Source organism: Poromitra crassiceps, assembly GCF_964638095.1.
Source record: "Poromitra crassiceps genome assembly, chromosome: 6".
NCBI lineage: Eukaryota > Metazoa > Chordata > Actinopteri > Beryciformes > Melamphaidae > Poromitra > Poromitra crassiceps.
Window position 1 is genome coordinate 38,750,072 of NC_139627.1, and position 23,535 is coordinate 38,773,606.

General features: G+C 44.4%; 1 protein-coding gene across 2 annotated transcripts; it reads left to right on the forward strand.

The window, feature by feature from the left end:
- The first annotated feature begins 5,463 nt into the window (after window positions 1–5,463).
- Window positions 5,464–23,115, forward strand: LOC310778096 (amyloid-beta A4 protein-like). 2 transcript variants are annotated; one of them, XM_083638424.1, is made up of 18 exons: window positions 5,464–5,630; window positions 9,509–9,676; window positions 10,678–10,807; window positions 11,001–11,113; window positions 11,554–11,744; window positions 11,879–12,105; window positions 12,524–12,691; window positions 14,115–14,248; window positions 14,431–14,505; window positions 15,697–15,855; window positions 17,075–17,206; window positions 17,368–17,467; window positions 20,620–20,687; window positions 21,309–21,447; window positions 21,638–21,691; window positions 21,901–21,992; window positions 22,122–22,268; window positions 22,470–23,115. In XM_083638424.1, the coding sequence occupies exons 1-18, from the start codon at window positions 5,571–5,573 to the stop codon at window positions 22,569–22,571; spliced, it is 2,259 nt and encodes a 752-aa protein (XP_083494550.1). In that variant the 5' UTR covers window positions 5,464–5,570; the 3' UTR covers window positions 22,572–23,115. The 2 variants fall into 2 exon arrangements, with proteins under 2 accessions (XP_083494550.1, XP_083494551.1); XM_083638425.1 differs by lacking the exon at window positions 12,524–12,691.
- Window positions 23,116–23,535: the final 420 nt, after the last annotated feature.

A 23,535-nucleotide genomic window follows, 5' to 3' on the forward strand; every position in this document is an offset into this window, starting at 1 on the left:
AAACCAGCCCGTCACGTGAACTCACATTTCATTTGGTTCTGCGTGACGCAGAGTCTCGCAGAACCAAATGAAATGTGAGTTCACGTGACGGGCTGGTTTACCAGGCTAGACCAGTGGGCTAGACGTGCCTGGCTGGTTTCTCATGCACCCCCTCTGAGAGATCCCAGGAAATATCTCTTACAAGCACCTTCTGCGGCTGGTAATCACGACGTAATATCGAATGTCAATTATGTATGTTTTCTTTTCTTTTCTTGTGTCTGAGCGTGTTCGTTTGTCTTGTTTGTGCATTGTTTTGAAAAATTAATTTGGGGGGGGGGGGGGGGAGGGGGTCAACTGAGACAGAAATTAAAGCTATTAATAATCCCAGGAATGTATTCATATTTAACCTGTGCTTTACTGGTGAGGAATGAAGGTGCGGTGCATAATCCTGTCTGGGAGCATCATTCTGCACTAGAATTCATAATAATTTGCTTAGACTACAAACTCGATCATGTTAACAGCGTCCTTCATAACTCCTATCCTCCTCCAGTCAGTTGCGCTGTCTGAAAACCTCAAGCTTGATTCTGACTGTAGGCTACATTTCCTGGAATAACCTCCTCCCACTGACTTTTTTTTACTTTTATTTTTAATGTCAGACATAATTTCTTATAGCCTGGCCCTGGAGTATTCACCAGGAAGTACTGCTAAGGTAGCCTGGTAAACCAGCCCGTCACGTGACCTCACATTTAATTTGGCTCTCCGTGACGTCACGGGGGATTAGGTTTAGGTATTGGGTAGGTGGTCTTTAGGTTTAGGCATTGGGTGGGTGTGGTTAGGGTTAGGGACTCCAGGGGTCTTTGACCCTGGGGGTCTCCCCCTTCAGGCGATCGGGCCTCCAACCCCCGCGGTCAAAAGTCCCAGTCTCCCCTGGAGACCCTACCCCAAAAACCCTGGTGGTACTACCATCCCCTGGGCGGTACTACCATATTTCTCAAGTCATACTGGACGATGCACACAGGGCGTGCTTGACCTTTGCCTGAACCCACAGGTCCGGAGTGCTGCGTTCCATATAACGTGGTATGGAGTGCTGCGTTCCATATAACGTGGTATGCAGTGCTGCTCCGCAGAGTGCGTTCGATCAAATGAGATAGACTTCCCAAAGCGTTAAAGGAAAGCTTTGCCGATTTTCAACCCGCTTTGTATCATTATAATTTCAGTAATATATGCAGATGGACAGTGTTTAGCTTGTGTATATGTTTTCTCCATTGAGAAATCCACGTTAGTCTGCCTGCAGAAACGCCACCCCCGCCAGCTGGTATGGCTTATTAACACTCGTTATGGTTATGGCTTTCCATGCAATTCTCCGTGGATGTGCGCATACAGATTTTTCTTTTTTAAAGAAACAATCTGTAGTTGGAACAGCCACCCTCGAGCAGAACAGCAGTTCACTTCCATATCCAGAATGGCGCGTTTTGTGTAATTCTGGACATTCTAACACGGAAGTGCCTGGAATAAACTGCAGAGCTCTCGGGGCATGAAAACATGAATGAAGTCAAATTTATTTGTATAGCACATTTCATACACAGAGGCAATTCAAAGTGCTTCACATAAAATGGTTGACAGGAAAATAAAAGAGAATAACATGGACATTTAAAAGCATCACAACAAAACTTTAAAAAAAATAAATAAAAAAGGGTATAAAAAGTGCATTAAGCAACAGGCGCAGCAGTTGCAAAAAGAGCTAAAAACTTATAGAGGAATAGACTATATAAGAAACATGACTAGACACACATATGATAGTGATTGAGAAATAGCTGTCAGCAGTTAAAAGCGACGGTAAACATAAACGTCTTTAGTCTATTTTTAAAAATAAGTCAGGTTGGGGCAGATCTGAGGTTTTCAGGCAATTTGTTTCAGCTAGCAGAAGCATAGTGGGTAAATGCGGCCTTCCCATGATTTGATTTGATCCTAGGGACAGTTAATAAGCTGGACCCTGCTGACCTAAGAGTTCTAGACGGTTCGTAGCGTGAGAGCAATTCAGCTATGTATTTAGGGCCTAGGCCATTAAGTGATTTATAACTAATAACAGTATTTTAAAATCTATTCTATGACACACTGGCAACCAGTGTAAGGACTTAAGAACTGGAGTGATATGATCAGCTTTCTTAGTCTTGAAGACAAGGTAAATTCCCATCTGCATATATTACCAACATTATAATGATACAAAGTGGGTTGAAAATCAGCAAAGACTTTCTTTAAAGAAGTCGCCAAAGGCACTTGCCAAAGCAAGGGACTGAGACGCGTTCAGAGTGAGAACACGCTGAACTATCAGCAGTGCAGCTCTCAGCACCCACCTTCCTGGCCCGGTCTCTCTTGAAAAAGAGATTTTTAATCTCAATGAGACTAAACTGGTTAAATAAAGGTAAAAAAAAATAAAAAATGCTCAGCCTCTTTACCTTGCCTGTCTGTCTGTCTGTCCACCAGTCCTAGCTCTCTGCAGATTCTCTGTCCACCGGTCCCTGCTCCCCGCAGGTTCTCCTTCCCTGAGTCTCAGCAACCCACCAGTCCCTGCACCCCACAGACTCTCCATTCCTGGGCTGTGGTTGCCTGCTGTCCCTGTTGTGCTCAGCCCCTTGTTCCTCTGGCTCCTCTGGCCGTACCTCCCAATGTCGCCCAACCAGAGCCTGTCATCGGCCGCATCCGCCAATGCCAAGCCTGCCCACCGGTGGACCGGTCCAGCTAGCCAGCTGCTGGACTCCTATTGAGCATTCCAGTTTCTGGACTCTGGTCCGGCTCACCAGCTGCTGGACTCCGATCCAGCACTCCAGTTTTGGGACTCCAGTCCAGCTCGCCAACTGCTGGACTCCGATCCAGCACTCCAGTTTCCGTACTCCGGTCCGGCTCGTCAGCTGCTGGACTCCGATCCAGCACTCCAGGTTCCGGACTCTGGTCTGGCAGGCTCGCTAGCTGCTGGACTCCGATGCAGTACTCCAGCTTCCTGACTCCGGTCCTGCATTCCAGCCTGCAGTCTCCGGCCCTGCAGCCAGCCCTGCCCCGCAGCTGAGCCTTCCGGTGCTTGCTGCAGCCTCTGCCCTCCGGCCTTGGAGTCACCTTCCCTGGTGGTCTCACCTAGCCTGGGTGAAGCCAGCCTTCAACGTGACGTCACAGACTATTTGTGACTGATAGTACATAGAGGTCACGTGGAGGCTGGATTTACCCAGGCTAGGTCTCACCTGCTTGCGTCCGAGTCTTCCACCCCCCCTGAGCTGCCTCATCTTCCTCACAGGGCGTCCTCTGGACCTGTTGTACTCATCTGGCCAGCCCCCAGGCCGGCCATCTGAGGTCCCTCGCTCCATCCTGTCCGGCCCGGACCTCTGGATCCCTCCCCCAGGACCCCTCCACCCTCCCTGCTCGGTGTTCCTGTTGGAGTCGTGGGGACGTTGCGTGCTGTCACTTGCCTCTCATGAACTTTGGTCTGTCTAGGCTTGTCATTCCCTTCCCCAGTCATTCTTGTTGAGATTGTGTCTTGAATCACCAGTAGGATGAATCTGTAAAAGCACACTTACAGAATTCACTAAGAATAATGCATAATCTAAGATATAATAATGCTGCACATGACTGACTTCACTCACAAAGTAAAAAAAAAATCATAATTTTGCACAATGACCTTTTTACCTTGTAACACTCCGCTCTTTTCTTTTTTATCAATTTTATGTAAAGCACTTTGAAACTTCATACTGTGTATGAAATGTGCATACGGGGGCTATACAAATAACTTGCCTTGTTAGTGGCAAGTGTGTCTCTGCAGCCTGAAGCCTATTGTAGCCTTGACTATACTGCCCTACAAATCATAACCGCAGTAACTACGCCAACACTGAAACTGAGAAAAATGGCTTTAAAGTTTTTTGACTGTCCAGCCAAATGAGATATAGGTTGAAAAGTGGCAATGCGCTTATTAAATATGTATACGTTAAAGTATTTTTTTGGGGCAGAAACAATTATCAATTACTTGACCTATGACCCCAGAAATGCAGATACGGCACTCTGTCTGTGTATTACCTTAAACAGATGTGTAGGTAATACAAGGGAAAAGCGCAGTAACTACAATCTAATGTGCTTCTCCTGTCTTGTTTTTCATGAGACAATTGTAATCGGTTTTGATTTTGATACCACATCATATCTGTATTTAATTGTTTTATTGTTTACATGTTTAAAATATTTAAATGGATGAGTAACAGATAAATTCAGATAATCCTGAAGTCAGTTGATGTAATCTTCACCACTGGTGTTGCTTTTTGGTCATCATTCTGACACAATTAATTAATGAGCACAGTTGTTTTATTATCTTAATTTAGAACAGGTTTTCTTTACAAATCAGATCAGCTTTTCAGATTGATAATTCATACAAGAACATATACGGTATATTACATAGCATATTCAAATTATTTTGAATAAAATTAATTACAGACTGAGTCTGAATGCTGATCATTTATGCAGCAATTAAAAAGCTTGTCCTGATGAGCTAGGTAGTGATACCAAACAATTATCACTATCTACAGCCAGATTAACGCTTCCCAGTGGATAACCTTCTTTATTGGATGATCTCTTATGGATTATTAGCTAGGAATACAGCATTTACGATTTTAAAGACACTGAAGACTCATTCATTAACAAATTGGACAGCTGTCAGTGCGCTCTCATATTGGGAATTGACTGGATTAACTAAACAGATTGTGCCATTATGAGTGATTGATATGTTGGGCTTTGTTATGGAAAGAGCGGGAAAATTGCAGTAACTACAAAATCCAACCAAAAACCAGTCTGAACCGCAGTAACTACACCTCAAAGTGTAGTTACTGCGTTTATCTCTGTTTAAGTCCAGCTGAAGCTCTGTGAAAGCAAATCAAACTGCAGTAAGTGTAGTTACTGCAGTTTTGTCTGGTTTTTGGTTGGATTTCGTAGTTACTGCAACTTTTATACTCTGTTTTTTCAAATATAGAGCAAGACTGAACTTCGAAAATTTGTCACATGATAAAACAGATATCTAAAATATCAATTTCAATAATAACTCAATTTTGACCAAAATTGTAGTTACTGCGGTTTTGATTTGGAGGGCAGTATAGGCTAGTGCCAGTTTGTACTTTATTCTGACAAATTCTAGTAAAAACCATCATCCTGGACCCTGCCTGTGCCTGCTGCCTTGTGTGTCCAACATTTGGGTCCTCTTTGTACCGACATTGTGTGGTTATGTATGGGCTATCTTTGCTTCCTTGGCATGAAAAACGCACGCACGCACACACGCGCACGCACACACACACACACACGCACGCACACGCACACGCACGCGCGCACACACACACACACACACACACACACACACACACACACACACACACACACACACACACACACAGGATCAGGTGACAGCCTTTGGAGCAGCTGGCCAGCCTCGCTTTCGCTCGAGCTCTCCCCATCATCCAAACAGCACATTCCTTCAGCTTCGCCTCGGCTCGGACACACACGGCTCAGCTGCTGCATCGATCCACCACAAGCTGCTCAGTGGACACACGGTGCTGGACAGGCTGGACGCCATGGGACAGCACACGGCGTTTCTGCTGTTACTGCTGGCGACCTTCACGCTCTCATCTGAGGTGAGCAAACGCTGCTGAATAGACATCCAGTCTGTGAGCTCCAGAGCCATCTCCTCCCTGTCTGTCTGTCTGTCTGTGTGGGCCTAGAGGAGAGATAACGTACAGCGAGTGCTTTTCAAATCGCTGTCTCAAAAAAAAAAAAAAAAAGAATAAAGAAAATGGAATGCTATGCATCGAAATGAAGGGGGTAATAATGATTATTAACGTTACAACGTGAAGGCTAATGTTATGTGCGCAGCCCTGCTAACGTTACCACAGATAACATTCACAGCGCTTAGCCCAGGCCTACAATTATGATGAACCGATATTCTAATAATGTTTTATCCAACATTTGGACTTGTATGAGTCCATCGACGTTTCTAGGTCTATGTGTCCACAGATTTATTTGGTAAATTAGCGTGGACAATAACCCAACCGCTAATGGCACGAATGCTACCAAGGCCTACCGTTAGATGTCAGTGATTGACAGCTTGGTAATGGTACTGCCATAGCTAAAACGTACGTGTGTTGTTTGTCTGGGACCGATTTGTTTTCCCCGCGTCGTTTTGACATTTATTTGTTGTTTAAGGGTATTTGTTTATCATTGTAACAGTAAAGTGATACGAAACATAAGAGAGCTATCAGCCTTTGCTGGAAAATGTAAATTGGCAACGGTTGTGCAGACTGTACAAACACCAACTGTAGGCTAGAACGTTATCCCACTTTAAGGCACATTCAGTCAGTGTCGTTCGGTTCAAAAACCACGTCAAATACCCCATTGTATGAGCAGTAACGTTACAGCTTTGATTAATTGATGGCAGTAGGTCGACAGAGGTTTCGCTGATGATATGCCACAAGAGTGTGAGTGTGTGGTGTACATAGCTCGTCGACCTAGCCCAGTTGTTCCGCCGTTGCAGTTCTCCAGGCAGGCAGGCAGGCAGCTGCAGCAGGCAGGCAGGCAGGCAGGGTGCTGACAGCGCCGAGGAGAATGGAAAAGGATGCAGACTAGTTTGACACAAGCAAGATGGCGTCTGCGCTGCGCTGGACCGCGACAGGCCGTCAGCCACAGAGATACACAGTCCGTCCCAGACAGTGAAGGGGTCTGCTGCAGGACTAAACTGCAAAAAATCCAATCGTAGATGAGTGCTATTCATGGGTGCTATTTTTGTTTTCTGTCTTGCGCATTCTGTGTGCAGGACGGACAGAGAGTGTCCCTGGCGTGCAGACTCCAGATAATAACAGCCCCTAGCATTCCCAACCAAACCCTATTGCAGTGAAAAACATGCATCTATATGAAAATTATACAAGAGAGACATGGTTTGATGTTATGTCGCATTCAAGAACAATGAACAATCGCTGTACTATTAATATCCGGTGACAAGTGTGTCGGTACTCAGTGATGCATAGTTTTGCTGTAATGTTTGTATAGTATCCATCCCAAATGTATAATAGGATTATTACTGTTCTTTTTTTAAGGGTCCTATGATATCAGGGCTCACATGTTTTTGATAGCCTACCCATCTGGTGAAAAATAGCCAGTTCAATGCAGCTCATATACAGTAGGACCATTGCACCTCCTTGTACATTTCATCTAGGCCTATCAGAAGTGCGTGTTTTGTAGGCTACAGGCTGAGTCATGATGGAACGACTCAAACAGACCTCAGTGCTATGGGTGGATGTGATAACGTCTGTGGATGTTGCTATACCGCTGCCATACTAGATAAATGTGGCCATAAGCACTGCAACAATTTACCAGTACATAGGGACTGACGGTAGCCTACATAAAGAATAAAATACTGTAGCACCACGGATAGTTGTGGCTAGATCATATGAAGTCTTACCAGTGACATGTGCAGTGAACCCCTCTTACACTGATATATTAATTATTTATGTCATTTACACCCTGTTTGTTTTAAATGTGAAATCTGCACTGTAGCCAGGTGCTCGAGGAAGAATAAATCAGGTACGTCCAGCTGCACATTTGGTTATATTTCAGCTAAAACAGGGTGTAAATGACATCTTTTCAAGTCAACTTGTCATCTCAGGGGCCAGGGCTTGTGGAGACTTGGATTACGCCAGGTGAGCAGTATGGAAGCTACCCCCTTGGAATAATCTGATCCTGTCAGTGGTAAAGACAAGCTTGTTTAGTGCAGTAGAGGCATGTGGGGAAAGCGGCTGCCATGTTGCCAACTGACACGATCTTGGTCAATTTCAAAGTGTGTGTGTGTGTGTGTGTGTGTGTGTGTGTGTGTGTGTGTGTGTGTGCGTGCGTGCGTGCGTGCGTGAGTGCGTGTGTGTGTGTGTGTGTGTGTGTGTGTGTGTGTGTGTGAAAATAGGGTCCATTTTGAAAAATACCAAAATTCTCCTTTCACCTGTTAATTATAATAAATGCTTTAAACCCCCCCCCCCCCCCCCCCCTTGTGGCATAACACATATCCCCATAACCTTCCCTGGATTCATTTGGGTGTTGGTTCCTGCACTCATTGCTTACTGCTGCAGTGGTTTGTTGTGTGACGGATGCAGTATGATGCATGATATTCGGAAACGGTATAGATGCAAACACACACATGTGAATGATTGACCACAGTCTGGAGCAGGCTGGTAAGATGAGAAGAGTGTCTTTTCTTCAGAGAGCAACATTGGCACATCCCATCATCATGACTCACAGGAGGAGGCTAATGATGCATTACTTTACAAGTAAACACAGCATCAACTCTGAATTGGTCATTTTGCCTGCACTAGATTGGCAAAAGATGGCTTGGTGGCCTGCGTTTTGTTGCCAGCTTGCAGCATCAGTCTCTTTTCTGATGTCTGCCAGCAAAATGGAAAGGCCAGAAGGCGAGGCATAGTGAGGCTTCCTCCAACTGTGTCCTCAAACAGAAAGAAGAGAAAAAGAAGGAGAGCAGAGCTACACTGCAGGGGGGAGAGCTTTGTTTTGTTTCCAGGTCATTTGGCAGAAGACGTTTTTAAGCCACATATTCACTCGCAGCAGTTGGATTCAAAGTAGCCTACTGATGTTTGAAATGAATGACTCTAAACTGTTTGCAATACTAACTAGGCCAGTGGTTCGCAGCCTTTTTACACCAGGTACCACCTCAGTAATTACCACCATATGAAAGTATAAGAGGGACGGAGCCCCGCGTACCACCAGTGGTACCCGTACCAAAGGTTGAGAACCACTGAATTAGGCTATATGGTAGTTTCTCTCTCTACTCTCCCTTTGCTCTCTCTCTCACATGGGAAATGAATTAAACAGCCTTGGCAAGACACGTGTTAATAAAGGTGGGCTCACATGCTGCCCTCCGGCTATGATGCTGAGCTGACTGGCCTTGGGCTGAAAGTGATGAAGCAGAATGCCTCATCTGGCTCAGGCTGAAAGTGACAAAGCAGAATGCCTTATCTGGCTCAGGCTGAAAGTGACAAAGCAGAATGCCTTGTCTGGCTCAGGCTGAAAGTGACGAAGCAGAATGCCTTGTCTGGCTCAGGCTGTAAGTGATGAAGCAGAATGCCTTGTCTGGCTCAGGCTGTAAGTGATGAAGCAGAATGCCTTGTCTGGCTCAGGCTGTAAGTGATGAAGCAGAATGCCTTGTCTGGCTGCTCAGGCTGTAAGTGATGAAGCAGAATGCCTTGTCTGGCTCAGGCTGAAAGCAGGGGCTATGCTTTTCAGAATAATGACCTCCACCCTTATCGCCCACTAATCCTGATGCTGCATAGAGAGGCAAATGTAAAGTGCAGGATTGTGTGTGTGTGTGAGAAATAGAAAGAGGCAATAAAAAATAAATCTTTATTGAACTCAAGTCAATACTTCTCTCCCTTTCATTGGTTTATTAGAAACTCTCTCCATTTACCACAAGTCCCTTTCCCCTGCTTCACTCCTCTTTCTCCCTTTGTCTGTGTAGGTGCCCGCTGATGACTCTGTGGGTCTGCTAGCTGAGCCCCAGGTGGCCATGTTCTGTGGGAAGCTCAACATGCACATCAGTGTGCAGAGCGGCAAATGGGAGTCGGACCCTTCTGGCACCAAGAGCTGCATCGGCACCAAGGAGGGCATCCTGCAGTACTGCCAAGAGGTACTGTATGAAAGGAGAGGGGGAGGGCACGACAGAAGTTGGGTTTCCATCCACCTGTTTTTATGCCAATTTTCAATTTGCGCATAAAAACCCTGAGTGGAAACGCTGCAAAATGCAGAAAAACACTCCAAATATCGCAAAAAAGTTTCCACGCTTGCAGGAGATAAAAGGTAATGCGATAAATGCAGTGGAAACAGATGAAGCGAATCTTCCGTCATCCTCTCCACTCAAAAACCACGCAGTTTCATGTTGACATGTCAGCGTAGCATACACTAAAATAGGGGCCCTATTTAGTGTAGCCCTAATTATAGGGCAACACTTGTAAGGTAAATACATAGGCAGCAGTACAATTTTCAGACCACAGTGGTGTGTTTGTTTAAACAGAAGAAGACTGGGATTAATGTTAATGCAACTCACTTCTAGAATTCCTCCGTGGATTATAACGTTATGCTTGCAGTTGAAGAGTGGCACCTGGTAATCCAGAAATTGCATCTTATGGTCTATGTACCTTTGTAGAGCATCAAGAAACTTTACGTAGCCTACTTAACATAGATGTGTTTCATAGAGCTTCGTCGCTGCAAGACGACACTTGTATCGGGTGAGGTCTAGCAGCTGCAGACAGCCTCAAACACCAGGTGATTGACAGCTCTATAATTCACATAACAGCAGCGGATGGAATTATTATTAGCATTATTTAGCATTTTCTTTTGCCGACTTTCTGAAAATTGAATTCCATTAAAATTTGCGATACCTTTGGATGGAAACCCAACTAATGATGGAGAAACAGAAAGAGATCTTGCGAGCAGAGAGGGAGACAGATGAAGTGAGATCCAGGAGGAAGGAAGACGGTAAAGAAAGTATAAGGTAGTCTGTCTCTAAAGAGGGAAGATGGTAGTTTTAGGCATGATGGAGACATGGATATGAACTAGCTGAGAGAGAGAGAGAGAGAGAGCCAGGGCAGGGTATTTGTGCAGAAACCCAGAGCTGTCACTTTTCTCCAGGTGTATCCAGAGTTGCAGATCACTAACGTTGTGGAGGCCAACCAGCCCGTCAGCATCCAGAACTGGTGCAAGAAGGGCCGCAAGCAATGCCGCAGTCACACACACATCGTGGTGCCATACCGTTGTCTGGGTAAGCAGTTTTGGTGGTATGTGTATGTGTGTTTCTAATACCGAGTGTGAGTGTGCGCACGCGTGCGTGCGTGTGTGTGTGTGTGTGCGCACGCGTGCGTGCGTGTGTGTGTGTGTGTGTGTGTGTGTGTGTGTGTGTGGTTTGTACAAGTGCGTATATACCTAAGAAGAATAACAATATGTTTATGTTTCAGTTGGGGAGTTTGTGAGTGATGCCCTGCTCGTTCCTGACAAGTGTAAGTTCCTGCACCAGGAGCGCATGGACCAGTGTGAGAGCCACCTGCACTGGCACACTGTAGCCAAAGAGGTGAGGAGACACAATTGAGACAGCACTCAAACTCACTGCGTGAGCATCATATTGTGTGTCATATACTGTTCATCGCCTCCTACCATAATGATATCTACCATTCCATTTTGTCTACCTGGTGTTCTGTAGCAGTCTGCTCTAGTGACTCAGCAGCAGCACTCCTTAACTCCATCTCCCCCCCCCCCCCCCCCACTTCTTTCTGCTCTCAGTCTACTCTGCTACAGTACTTCATTCTGATGAGTCTTTCTGCTTTTATTCTCGTGGCTTTCTCATTGTTCATTCATATGCAGTCCCCTGGGTCTGCCACAATAATCCAAAGTTCTCATAAGGCGTGATGTGATTTATTGCTGTATGCTTTCATTTTGGATGCTGTTTATGACTGGTAGAAGTCAGCGGAGCGCTGTTAGAACATAATGATTAATAGCTGTTACTATAATTAGTCCTGCGGGGACCGCTCCATGAACCTCCACAACTACGGGATGCTGTTGCCGTGTGGCATCGACCGTTTCCGAGGCGTGGAATTTGTCTGCTGTCCGGCGGAGGCAGAGCGGGCGTCGGATAGCGTGGAGCTGGAGGGGGAGGAGTCAGACGTCTGGTGGGGCGGAGCCGAGGCGGAGTACTCTGATAACAGGTATCACCATTCACGCAGGTGGACGCATGAGGCGCCATCAGTCAAAACGCTGGGCTCACACATGCGTCCATTCATATAATCAGACAGGCACACACTGATGGATGTATAGGCTGACACAGCCACTCTGCCCGCAGCATGTCCCGTCAGGCAGACACGGAGCCTGCCACCACTGAGGATGACGAGGAGGAGGATGAAGAGGAGGAGGCTTTTGACAGGGATGACAACGGAGACGGCGACGAAGACGACGACGAGGAGGACGACGACGTGACCGATGAGCGGGATAGCGATGAGCGCAATGCTAACATCGCCATGACGACCACCACCACCACCACCACCGAATCGGTGGAGGAAGTCGTTCGAGGTAGGAAGTGGAAAATGGCTCGTGGATGTGAATACACACACTGTTGTTTACATGTTTTTCATTCGCTCATTGTTGGTATCTTAAAGCTGCAGTGGGTCATTTTTATGGATCATTTATTTAGAAGTAAATAAATTGCCATGTTTGGTGGCCAAAGACGAGCAGGATGATTTGTCAGAATGCCCTATTTCTCTATTTCTCTGCTATTCTAAGGAGAAATATGTGGAAACCCGTCCGTTCAAGTAGATATCAAGTGGCATATCTTTTTATATTTTCCATCAAATTTAGATGCGCTCATCTAGCATTCATGTTTTTATTTTTATTTATTTATTTTTTGCGTGTGTCTGTGTGTGTGTGTGTGTGTGTGTGTGTGTGTGTGTGTGTGTGTGTGTGTGTTGCTACCTGTGTGTACGTATCTCAGCGGTTTGTTGGGCACGTGCTGCATCAGGCCCATGCCATGCCATGCTGGAGCGTTGGTACTTCGTGCCTGAGAAGGGCCGCTGTGCCCCCTTCTTGTTTGGGGGCTGTGGGGGCAACAGGAATAACTTTGACTCGGAGGAGTACTGCCTGGCTGTCTGCAGCAGCTCGTGTAAGTCCCCCCGGACCGGAGCCGCCCGAGCCCCGACCTGGCCACACCCCGCTAGCCTGATCCCTCTCCTCAGGCTGGTGCCCACTCTCTCCTCTCTATCTGTCTCTCGTTCATTCACCCTCTATCTGCCTAGTGCCTAGTTCAACTTCTCCTGTTTCTGAAAGGCTGATACTTGGAGCACTGACGACAAGTGTGTCTGGTTGTTCACCAGCTAATTAGTGTAAAATATTATAAGATGTATTTCTCAGCAGGATAATAACTTATTAAGTCTTTGAATACGGGAAAAGGTAGAAACACTGAAGAATAAACTGCAAGATGAAAACCCTCCAGATTATTTTTATGAACCCTTCCAGGCTTCCACAGCAGCATTCAGGGCTCACGGCCACCATTGGAATGTTCAATTAGCGTGAGAACATTGTAGTGGTATAAAAGAAAAAGAAAAGAAAGTAAAGTCGATGAAGTGAGCGTCCCTGGTGGAAAACAGCCATGATGACACTTTGTCCTTCACATGAAGCACTTGCTCCGTCACTACTAACCAGCTCAGTAACACCAACAGATCTTTCTTACAGTGTGTGCTGTGTGGGCGAGGCCAGTCTGAATGCTGAACTCTGTGTTGTGTGCATCCACGTGCATTTGTGCGTTTGCATGCATTGCATTGTAACCTGTGTTAGGATGCTCTTCTTGTCTCTTAGTAGTCTGACTTGCTGGCAGTTGATTGTCTGTTTATTAATGATGTCATCTTCACGTCTCTTAACCAGCGGAGGGTTGCAGTGTCTGTGTGTGCAACCACACTATGTAAAGGTTAATGAGTTCATGCTCCGTTTCCCAGCTTGGCTGTTTCGACGTTTGTTTTTTCCCCCCCCGGCACTTTCCATCCGGTTAAGCACAACAGTCCTCAGTGGGAGAGGATGACGCAGCGCCTGCCCTGATGCTGACTCAGCACTATTCATCTTATCTCCAGTCTCCCACATGAAACAGACACAGACACACACTTACTGGGAGGCTAGTTACCCTCTGTCCTCTGATAACCTGTGTGTGTATGTGTTATACCAACATTTGTATGTACTAAATTAATTTAGTACCTAATCCTTTATAATATTTGTTTTAACTCCTAACATGTTGGTGTTCTTACTAACAGTCTTTTAACTTGGTCAACTTATATGTCTTGAAATCAAAGAACTGAAACAAGGTGGTATGTTGGAATGCAGTACAGGTTTCAGACTCAAGGGGATCAACAACCCGTTTCCCCTATTTTCCCTTTCATGCACCCCCCTCTCTCTTTCCCACATGTTGCTCTGTCTCTATTTCTGCTCCCCTTCTCTCTGCCCCCCCCCCCCCCCCCCCCCGCCACACACACACACACACACACACACACACACAGACACCCTGCTCTAATCGTTGATTCCTGCTTGTCTCCCTGCAGTACCCACCATGGCCCCCAGTCCTCCTGATGCCGTGGACCGCTACCTGGAGTCTCCTGGGGACGACAACGAACACGCCGACTTCCAGAGGGCCAAGGAAAGCCTGGAGGCCAAACACCGCGAAAGGATGTCCCAGGTCTGTGTGTGTGTGTGTGTGTGTGTGTTACCAGGGTTAGCATTCACCCTCTAACTGTTGTTGTTGTTGTATGCCCCGAGTCGCACTTTAATTCCTGCTTCCTGACACACTGCTGGTGTGTCACAGCCTGTAAGCAGAAAGGGTTATCCCCCCCGACATGACACTCTTCTGTGTGTGATTAGGTGATGAGGGAGTGGGAGGAGGCTGAGAGGCAAGCCAAGAACCTTCCACGTGCTGACAAGAAGGCTGTCATCCAGGTAAGACATGCGCACACGGTCGGTTCAAAGTTTTGCAATGAATTCCACCAGTCAAAAAAGAAAGTGTAATGTACCTCTCCACATGATTGCTATTGATACGCCTGTGTACTAGTAATGCAGTAGTGTTTTGACAGCTTCTTCACTACTTCTATCTATCCATCTTCAGGTGTGTTCACAGGTGTGCCTACTCTATAGGTTGTGTCTTCCACTTTGTTTGTATGACTTGACAAAGTCTGAAACAAAAGAGTGTGCAGTTTCCTTTTTATGATGAGCTACTTCACTGCTAACACCAAGTAGCAAAACTCTCTGCTTGATTACAAATGGAAATACTGCAGTTCTGCTACAGAACTCTACTGCTGTGTGATGAGTAGTGCATAAACTACGTGTTATTATGGATCCCATAGCTATACAAGCCACGCCCTACTCTGCCTCTGATTGGGTTGGGCTTATGCACGAGCAAAGCCATTGAGATATAAAGAGTTGCGTAATCTCCGTTCACTCCAATGGATCAGTTTTTTTTTTAACCTCGCAACAGTTCCCAGAAGTAAGGTTCTGGATTATGCAGCGCTGTTGATTGGCAGCAGAATGGGCCAGTTGAGATGTACTTTGAAGACTCTTCAAGAATCAAATTGTATATTATCAGCATTATTTTATGCATTCAAATGGCCCACCACATACTTCCTGGAACTATGGTTGATGCTAGAATAGAGCTACGTGAGTGACGTGACGATCAAGCATTTTGGACTTCCGTTGGCGCGACTCTCTTCAATGGCTCAGGGCAGGAGGAGGTTGGGTTTAGGTATGAGGAGTAGTGATGGTTTGGGTTGAGGCATGAGGAATAACGATTGGTTATGGTTAGGATAAGAATGTCAGGGTAAGCCAATCAGAGGCAGAGTAGGGTGTTCAAAGGCAGAGTAGGGCGGGTCTTGTATGGAAAATGAGTGGGATCCATAATAACGCATAAACTACATTAACTACACTAATAACGATTCACTGCACCATTCCTACATAGCACTCCATAGCCACTATCACACAAATAGATGTTGTGTAGTGAATCAGCCGTAGTTTTGAATGAGGGCACACACCCACAACTTCCTCCAAGTTTGTATTGAAACTGGTGTGTTTCTTTTACCTGTTGCATTATTAAACACATTTGCGTGTGTTTGAATCATGTTTGTTTTGCTGTTGCAGCACTTCCAGGAGAAGGTGGAGGCTCTGGAGCAGGAGGCTGCAGGAGAGAGGCAGCAGCTGGTGGAGACCCACATGGCCCGGGTGGAGGCCTTGCTCAACAGCCGGCGACGCCTGGCACTGGAAAATTACCTCAGCGCCCTGCAGGCCAACCCCCCACGGGTACACACACACACACACACACACACACACAAACACACACACACACACACACACACACACACACACACACACACACACACACACACACACACACACACACACACACACACACACAACGCAAATACACACAAACATACAGTACATCAGGAGAGGAATCTCACACCACTCACACCTCTACACCTTTTATTGAAAGCAGAGCTGTTACATGAAGTCATGTTTATTTGCAAATTCAGTGAAAGCTACAGTATTAAAACCAAGCAAGTGACTATAGTTTGCTCGGTGGATGTCGTACAGTATATTAGTGTTAAATTACAAAAGCTTCACTCCAGGTTTCAGGTGTAATTGGCAAAGACACTGCCTGGACCGTTTGCCTTGTGTCTGTAAAGGCCGAATTCGGAAGATAAAACATCTATTGTGATCATTCTCTGTTAAATGCATAAAATGTATACTGTACAATTCAGTAATTCCCAAACTGTGGGCCATGGCCCACTAGTGGGACATGGAGGTACTGCAGGTGGGCTGCGAGTGGTCTGCCAACACTCCCGATTTTCGTGGGCAATCAAATGGCTGTAGAAGGGTCATTTTTAAAGCTACAGTAGAGATCCTGTTATCAGAAGAAACTAGAAGACTTAAGGAATCCATTGGTACCAAGCATAGAGGGAAAACTATTTAAAAGGTTTCAAAGGGTCCCTTGACCTCTCAGCTCAATTTATCTGAATGAAAATTGGTTCAGTGGGTACCCACGAGTCTCCCCTTTACAGACAAGGAAGCATTTTCACAGCCTTGCATTAATAGCTTGTGGATTGATTTCTTGTTGTTGCTCATCACATTTTGTCTCAACAAATGTGTTATGCATGCAGATACTTCTGATGAGTAAGGGGGGAGAAAATGTTGGCAATCCTCTTTTGGGTATTTTGCCGAAATGTTTTTGTATGTGGATGGATTATTAATTTCCCTTATGCCAAAGTTCACATGCTCTGTTAATGAAATAGAAAATATATAATATAAAAAACATATAGCCTAGGGAAATACATCATCTTATTCTCGTGTGTTGATCAGAGTTGTGATTAAAGGGTTGGGTGGGCCCTGTGAAGATTTTCAGATTTCAAAGTGGGCCGCGGCATTCTTAAGTTTGGGAACCCCTGCTGTACATCATACACATACAGGCGTTTCCACTAAATGTAATAATCCCACTAAATGTGTACCCCTCTATCACTAGCAACCTCGCCAGGTGCTGAGTCTGCTGAAGAAGTACATGCGTGCAGAGCAGAAGGACAGGCAGCACACTCTGAAACACTACGAGCATGTCCGCACCGTTGACCCCAAGAAGGCCGCACAGATCCGACCTCAGGTAGTCTTCACTCACACAGTCAGAGCTTTTAACCATATTACTGCAAGCCTTCAGTGTGTTAACAGCAGCTACGATGCATGTATTAGTAAATTAGAAGAAAGGTATGTTATGTTTGCATTCCGTTTCTAATATAGCTCCTTTGACCTTTTTCGGACCCTCAGGTTCTGACCCACCTACGTGTGATTGATGAGAGGATGAACCAGTCACTGGGGCTGCTCTACAAGGTGCCTGGTGTGGCGAACGAGATCCAGGATCAAGTTTGTAAGTGTTGGCTTCAGACCTATGCACGGCTGCTTTAATCCCTATCGTATAGCTACCTGTTGTATGTAGACCTAAAGCTCTACAGAAACCGTGTGTGTTTTTTATGAATTCTGCTCAGGCAGTCAGGGTGTGAGGGGACACTTCTCTGTATCTAGATGCTATCAAACCTCACATTATCATAAAAGCCATTTTTTACAATTAATGTTAGATTAGATTAGATTTAGATTTAGATTTAGATTAGATTTAGATTTAGATTTAGATTTAGATTTAGATTAGATTAGTTTAGATTTATTTCGAACATGGTAAAAACAAAAAACAAAACAAAACAAAAAAATAAAATAAATATAGGCAACAAGTGCCAAACAATCATAGTCAATTGGAATTCACAGCATACAATAGACATCAAATTCACAATCAATTTACATTTGTTTATCATGCCCGAAAAGGAGTAGGAAGAAGTTAATACTTATCAAGTCCTACCCCTTGTTTTATATCTAAAGGCTTTTTATGACAGTATTATACTGTAATAACATGTTATACTTCTGTATTAATATATAAGAGATGTGTACATACTCACATTATTTCCATAATAATATCACACATACTTTAGAGTTGTTCCTAGTACATTTGTAGCACAGCATGTACACATGTTAAAACACTTGCGTGTTTATACGCTCACACACACACACACACTCACACGGACCGTTCTGTAGGCAACCAGGTCTTTAAATTTGAGTGTTTTTAATTTGATGAAGTATGGATTTGTCGGTTCTCTATAAGTGGTTTTGTTTATAATTCTTATGGCTCTCTTTTGAAGGATGAAGATTGGAGCAGTGTTAGTTGTGTATGTATTTCCCCACACTTCCACACAGTAGGTGATGTATGGGAGTATAAAGGAACAGTAGAGTGTGAATAATGAATTTTGATTTAGCATATCTTTGACTTTGTATAATATTGCAATTGATTTTGATAGTTTAGCTTTTATATAATTTATGTGTGGTTTCCAGCACAGTTTATTATCTATTATAACACCCAGAAATTTGATTTCAAATACTCTTTCAATTTCTACTTCGTTTATCATGAGTTTCTTGCTAGAGTTGATTGCACGATTGCCAAAGATTATGAATTTTGTTTTACTTAAGTTCAGTGTTAGTTTGTTGGAGTCAAACCATCTCTTTAGCTTAGTTAATTCAGTTTCCACAGTATCCAAAAGATGGTCAATGTTCTTACCACAGCAATGTTAGTACTTAATTGAGCAGTCTCTCACTACTATAATAAGGTGGAAGGGCGGGCACAGTTGCTTAGCAACAGGCGAGCACACGAAGCACGCCACGCTAGAAATGCGCAATATTTCTGTCATTAAACAGATGTAAACGTATTATTGTGGAAATTTTACATCAACTGTAAATCTTCAGGTACTGTATGGCTGCAATTTTTCCACACAACACCCATAATCATCGTGTATGAAAATAACTTCATGAAGTGAAAAAGTGTTTCTGGGTTTGTCAGCTTTTTGCATGGGCTGCTTCCATACAGTGACGAATGGCTATATTTCAAAATCATTTTATGATACTATGACAACAACACATATTCTGGTGTTGGGGTTCTAAAGAAGGCAATATTCACTTCAGTGATAGGCACGAAATATATTACAGCTGTAAGGAGAAACTCCACATGTAAATGACAGAAGCTGTCTCAAAGCTGGCTTAGTAAAGACAAATCTTTACGTGAGAGGGGAGGGGGCGGCTCCATAGCTAACAAAACCATCAACTGCCCACCAGACAAGGCCAGGTGGTCTTTTAGCCTCTTTTTTTTTTAAGAATATTTTTATTTCAAGGCAGAGTACAGTCCGCATTGGTACATAGTCAAGCCATCGTATTTTACATTTTTTACAAGAATAATAATATGCAGCTTAATGTCAATTTTATTTTCTCCCCTTTTTCAGGTGGTCTTTTAGCCTTGACTTTCCTTTCCTAGTGTCCTACTAGTGTAATGCAAATACTTCGTCTTTATTAACGTATCAAGATAAAGGGAAAAAGCAAAGCTGGGATGAGCAGGAATCTATTTGGATAGAGAATGGCTGGTAAAAGTAAATGTATATGAATGAAGATAATAATTTTGTATATTCCCACACTCAATCACATTATTTTATAAGCTTCTATTTATCTTTGTCATATGCTATAAGCTATATTTCAACTGCTATTAACTAGTAGCAAACCCAACATTGCTGTATTCTCCATAGAAGAAATTAAGGTAGCTGATTAATTAGGCCTATACTGTATATCCTCACCATGAATGTGCAGTGGGCCTGTACAGAATGAATCTGTATTTGTTAACCCCACAACACCTGCATTGCTGACTTTGTATTAAAACATGTTTCACTAGCTAGGAGGACCACACCATCAACCAGGAACGTTTAACAGATTTATTACAATAAGCCGCTGATCAACGACCATCGAATGTGCAGAAATGAATGACAGAGTTTATTGAATGTACAGAATGCCGTCTGCGGTGTGGGGAGGCTTCATGGGGATCAGCCGCGGCGCCCAGGCAACGACAGACTTCCCGTGGAGGAAGAGAGGAGAGAGAGAGAGAGGAGATGGGAAGAGAGAAGAGGGTGGGGGGAGGGGTGCTGCATGCGAGAGCCAAGAGTGAGCAGTGATACTCAACCCGAGGCTCTAGAGCCACATGTGGCTCCTTTATGGGTAGTTGTGGCTCTTTTAAGTCCTACTTAAAATAAATAAAATACAAATCTAAACAAATAAAAGTAGGAAAGGGCCTTTTTTCCCAAAGATTTTTTTTTGGTGGTCAATGTGGCTCCTGAGTAGGGCAAGGTTGCGTACCACTGAGACAGAGGGTTAGGTCAGTATAAATAGGTCAATTAGATTGGTCACACCTGGGGAGGCGTAGCTGTAGGCGTGGTTGAGGTGTGGCCCTGCTTCTGAAACCCGCTTAATCATCTTTGATTGTGGATTATGGTGATGGATGGCCTATTGATAAAACAGCATCTCTACAGTTGGTCTACCTTTGATGTAGGACAGGACAGGAGTGCTGTCTGGACTTCACTTGCATGCGTTTGTCCCCACCATATCTCATTCCCATCTGTTTCTCTCTGTCTCTCTCTCATGCTGGCTTTCTTCCATTCTCCATAGCTGTTATAATGCAGAGAGTTCAGTCTGAGCTGTCTCAGCAAGTCTCTTCCCTGCAGAGCGATGGGCGGGTGAGTTGCACCCACTCACATACGCACTGGCTCTCTATTGTATAAACTCAATACAGTACAGGATATAAATAGAATCAGCTCTCTTCTTAAAGGTGATACAAGAGAAAGACACATACTGTACATCATGCTCTTGCACACACATGCACATACATCCATCCAGTATAGGCACACAGGGTTGGGGGAATATTGGGTTGAATGCAATAGGAGTACAGTACATCTGATGATGAAGAATGGTAACAGTTATTGGGTACAGTTGATGAAAAGGAGAAATCAGATTACAGCTACATTTGGAAAAAAAGACGGATTACTCAGAATCATGTTTGAAGGGCAAAAAGGATTTGGATTGTGAGATTATAGGCACAAAAGTCATGGTTGTACAGGATGATAATTTCATTTTAAGATTTACTCATCAATTAACAGATTTGGGGGGCATATTATACAAAGTAACTGATAGTATTCAGACAGATTACATCAGCGAATTGATTTGATCCTATGGGTTAGTCTCCACACTTTTTAGCAGGTAATCAATAATCTGGAGTGGATTACACTTTGAAAGTAGGCTTCCCCGTCCTGCACAGACACAGAGACAGAGAGAGTAATAATGTTCCTCTGTGTTTGCAGGTCGACGGCAGGGTGAGTTACGGTAACGACGCTCTGATGCCTGACCAGGCCTACAGCTCTGCTCCTATGGACCCGGGCCTGGACGGCCTCGGCTTCATCCACCCTGAGAGCTTCAACCAGCCCAACACAGAGAACCACGGTAACAGATATGCGCATGCACACAGAGAGAAAGAGAAAGAGAAAGGCTTTAGTCCTTAGTCATTAGCAAAGAAATGTGTGTAGAAGAACATTTTGTCATCACATGTAATACACTGTAATTGACAGATATTGAATAGATTGCACTTTGGCATGAAACCTTTTCTCTTTCTCCTCGTTTTCTTTTGCTGCAGTTGAGCCTGTTGACGCACGTCCAGTTCCAGATAGAGGGCTTCCCACACGACCTGGTGTGTTGGCATTTGATATCTGTCTCTAGCTTTGGGTACCCAGTTAGTCACATCATAATTTGTTTCCATCAAAAAGAGCACATAATACCAATACATTGAAATGTATTTCTACACATGAGAAGAATAAATCCTACATCACCATTAAACACGTGATACTGTATGTGGTTTTTAATATTATATTTTTTCTTTGCATTTGCCTTTGTGTTCAGTATCTGCTCTTAAGCCAGAGGAGATGCCAGAAGTGCGGATGGAGACTGAGGAGAGGCAAAGTGCTGGTTACGAAGTTCATCATCAAAAACTGGTACGAAAACCAATCTTGTAAATAAATAAATAATAAATAAAGCCAAATAAATAATCCTACAATCTTCATCACATCACATCTGTTGACGCTGCACTGTGGCTGATTAATAGGCTGCATTTCGATTGACAGGTGTTCTTTGCGGAGGATGTGGGGTCCAATAAGGGCGCCATCATCGGGCTCATGGTGGGAGGGGTCGTCATAGCGACCGTCATCGTCATTACCTTGGTGATGCTGCGGAAGAAGCAATACACCTCCATTCATCACGGTGTCATCGAGGTAAAGGAGAGAGTGTGGCTTTCTAAATGGGCGGGGTTGTGTGAGATACAGCAGTGATCATTGATGCTGTGGGATTGCAGTAGATTATCTGTATTTGTAAGGCCGATTCACATCGAAAATTTGATACAGCGACAAAACTATACGGATCTACAGTAAAGTCAATTTTTTGTTTGATTAAACCTTCGTTGTCTGTGTTGGTAGGTGGATGCAGCGGTAACGCCAGAGGAGCGTCACCTGACCAAGATGCAGCAGAACGGCTATGAGAATCCCACCTACAAATTCTTTGAGCAGATGCAGAACTAAGGAGCTTCTCTTCGACATTTTCTTTTGGCTTACCCCCCCCACCCCCTGCTTGTAGGCTCCATTCCATTCCGGCCCCTTGCCCTTACCTTATCTCCTACCCCTTAGTCACACACTTAAGGGGGAATGGACAGGTGTAAATAGTATCGCAAAGGCTGATTTCTATCCTGTTTGAGAGTAAGGGAACCTGGGTGAAGCCTTCGTACTGGTATGTTTCTATTCAGGGGTTTGGGCCAAAGGTAGTGGCATTGAGTTGAAATGGAACAAAGCCTGCTTCATCCCCTGCCCCTTGATTGCAGACTGCAGCACTTCAACGTCCATTTACCTGCAACTGGTCAGACAAGGGTTCCCTATTCCACCTGCACAGTTTAGCCAATCAGAGGAAATGTCATAGTGTTTGTACAGAAAAGTGAAGACCTTATCGACTATTTATATGAAGTAATTTGTCGGGAGCTCAGATCCCCCTCCCTGCAGTACTGCGCTCGCAGCTCAAAGCTAAACCAGAAGCTTGGAAAGCCCAGCATTTTAACTCCCTCCCAGCTCCATCTCTCCTGCACACTCCCTACTCTCAGATGACAGCTGGGCTGTGTTTGATGACATCACAGCTCTTAAGAGCTGGCCATGGGAGGAGGGGCTCTCTGAGCCGATTAAAGCCCGAGCGTTTCAGGTTTTTTCAAAAAAGGAGGAAAAAAAGGCAGAAAAAAATATATACATCAGAATATGTAAAAGTTGAAATATTGAATGTTTTGTTTTCTGATTTATATTTTATGTGTAATGTATTAAGACAGAGATTAGCTGTAAGTATATGTAGTGCATGGCAATATTGATGACAGATACAGTACACTGTATGTTGAGTTCCTTGGCTTCACGGTCCTCTTACTAGGCGTTTTAGCAGGATTGTACATTTCTAGTGTCTTCTTTGTGATCTTGTGATATGAAGAAGAAAAAGAGTATTTAGAATCTGGTC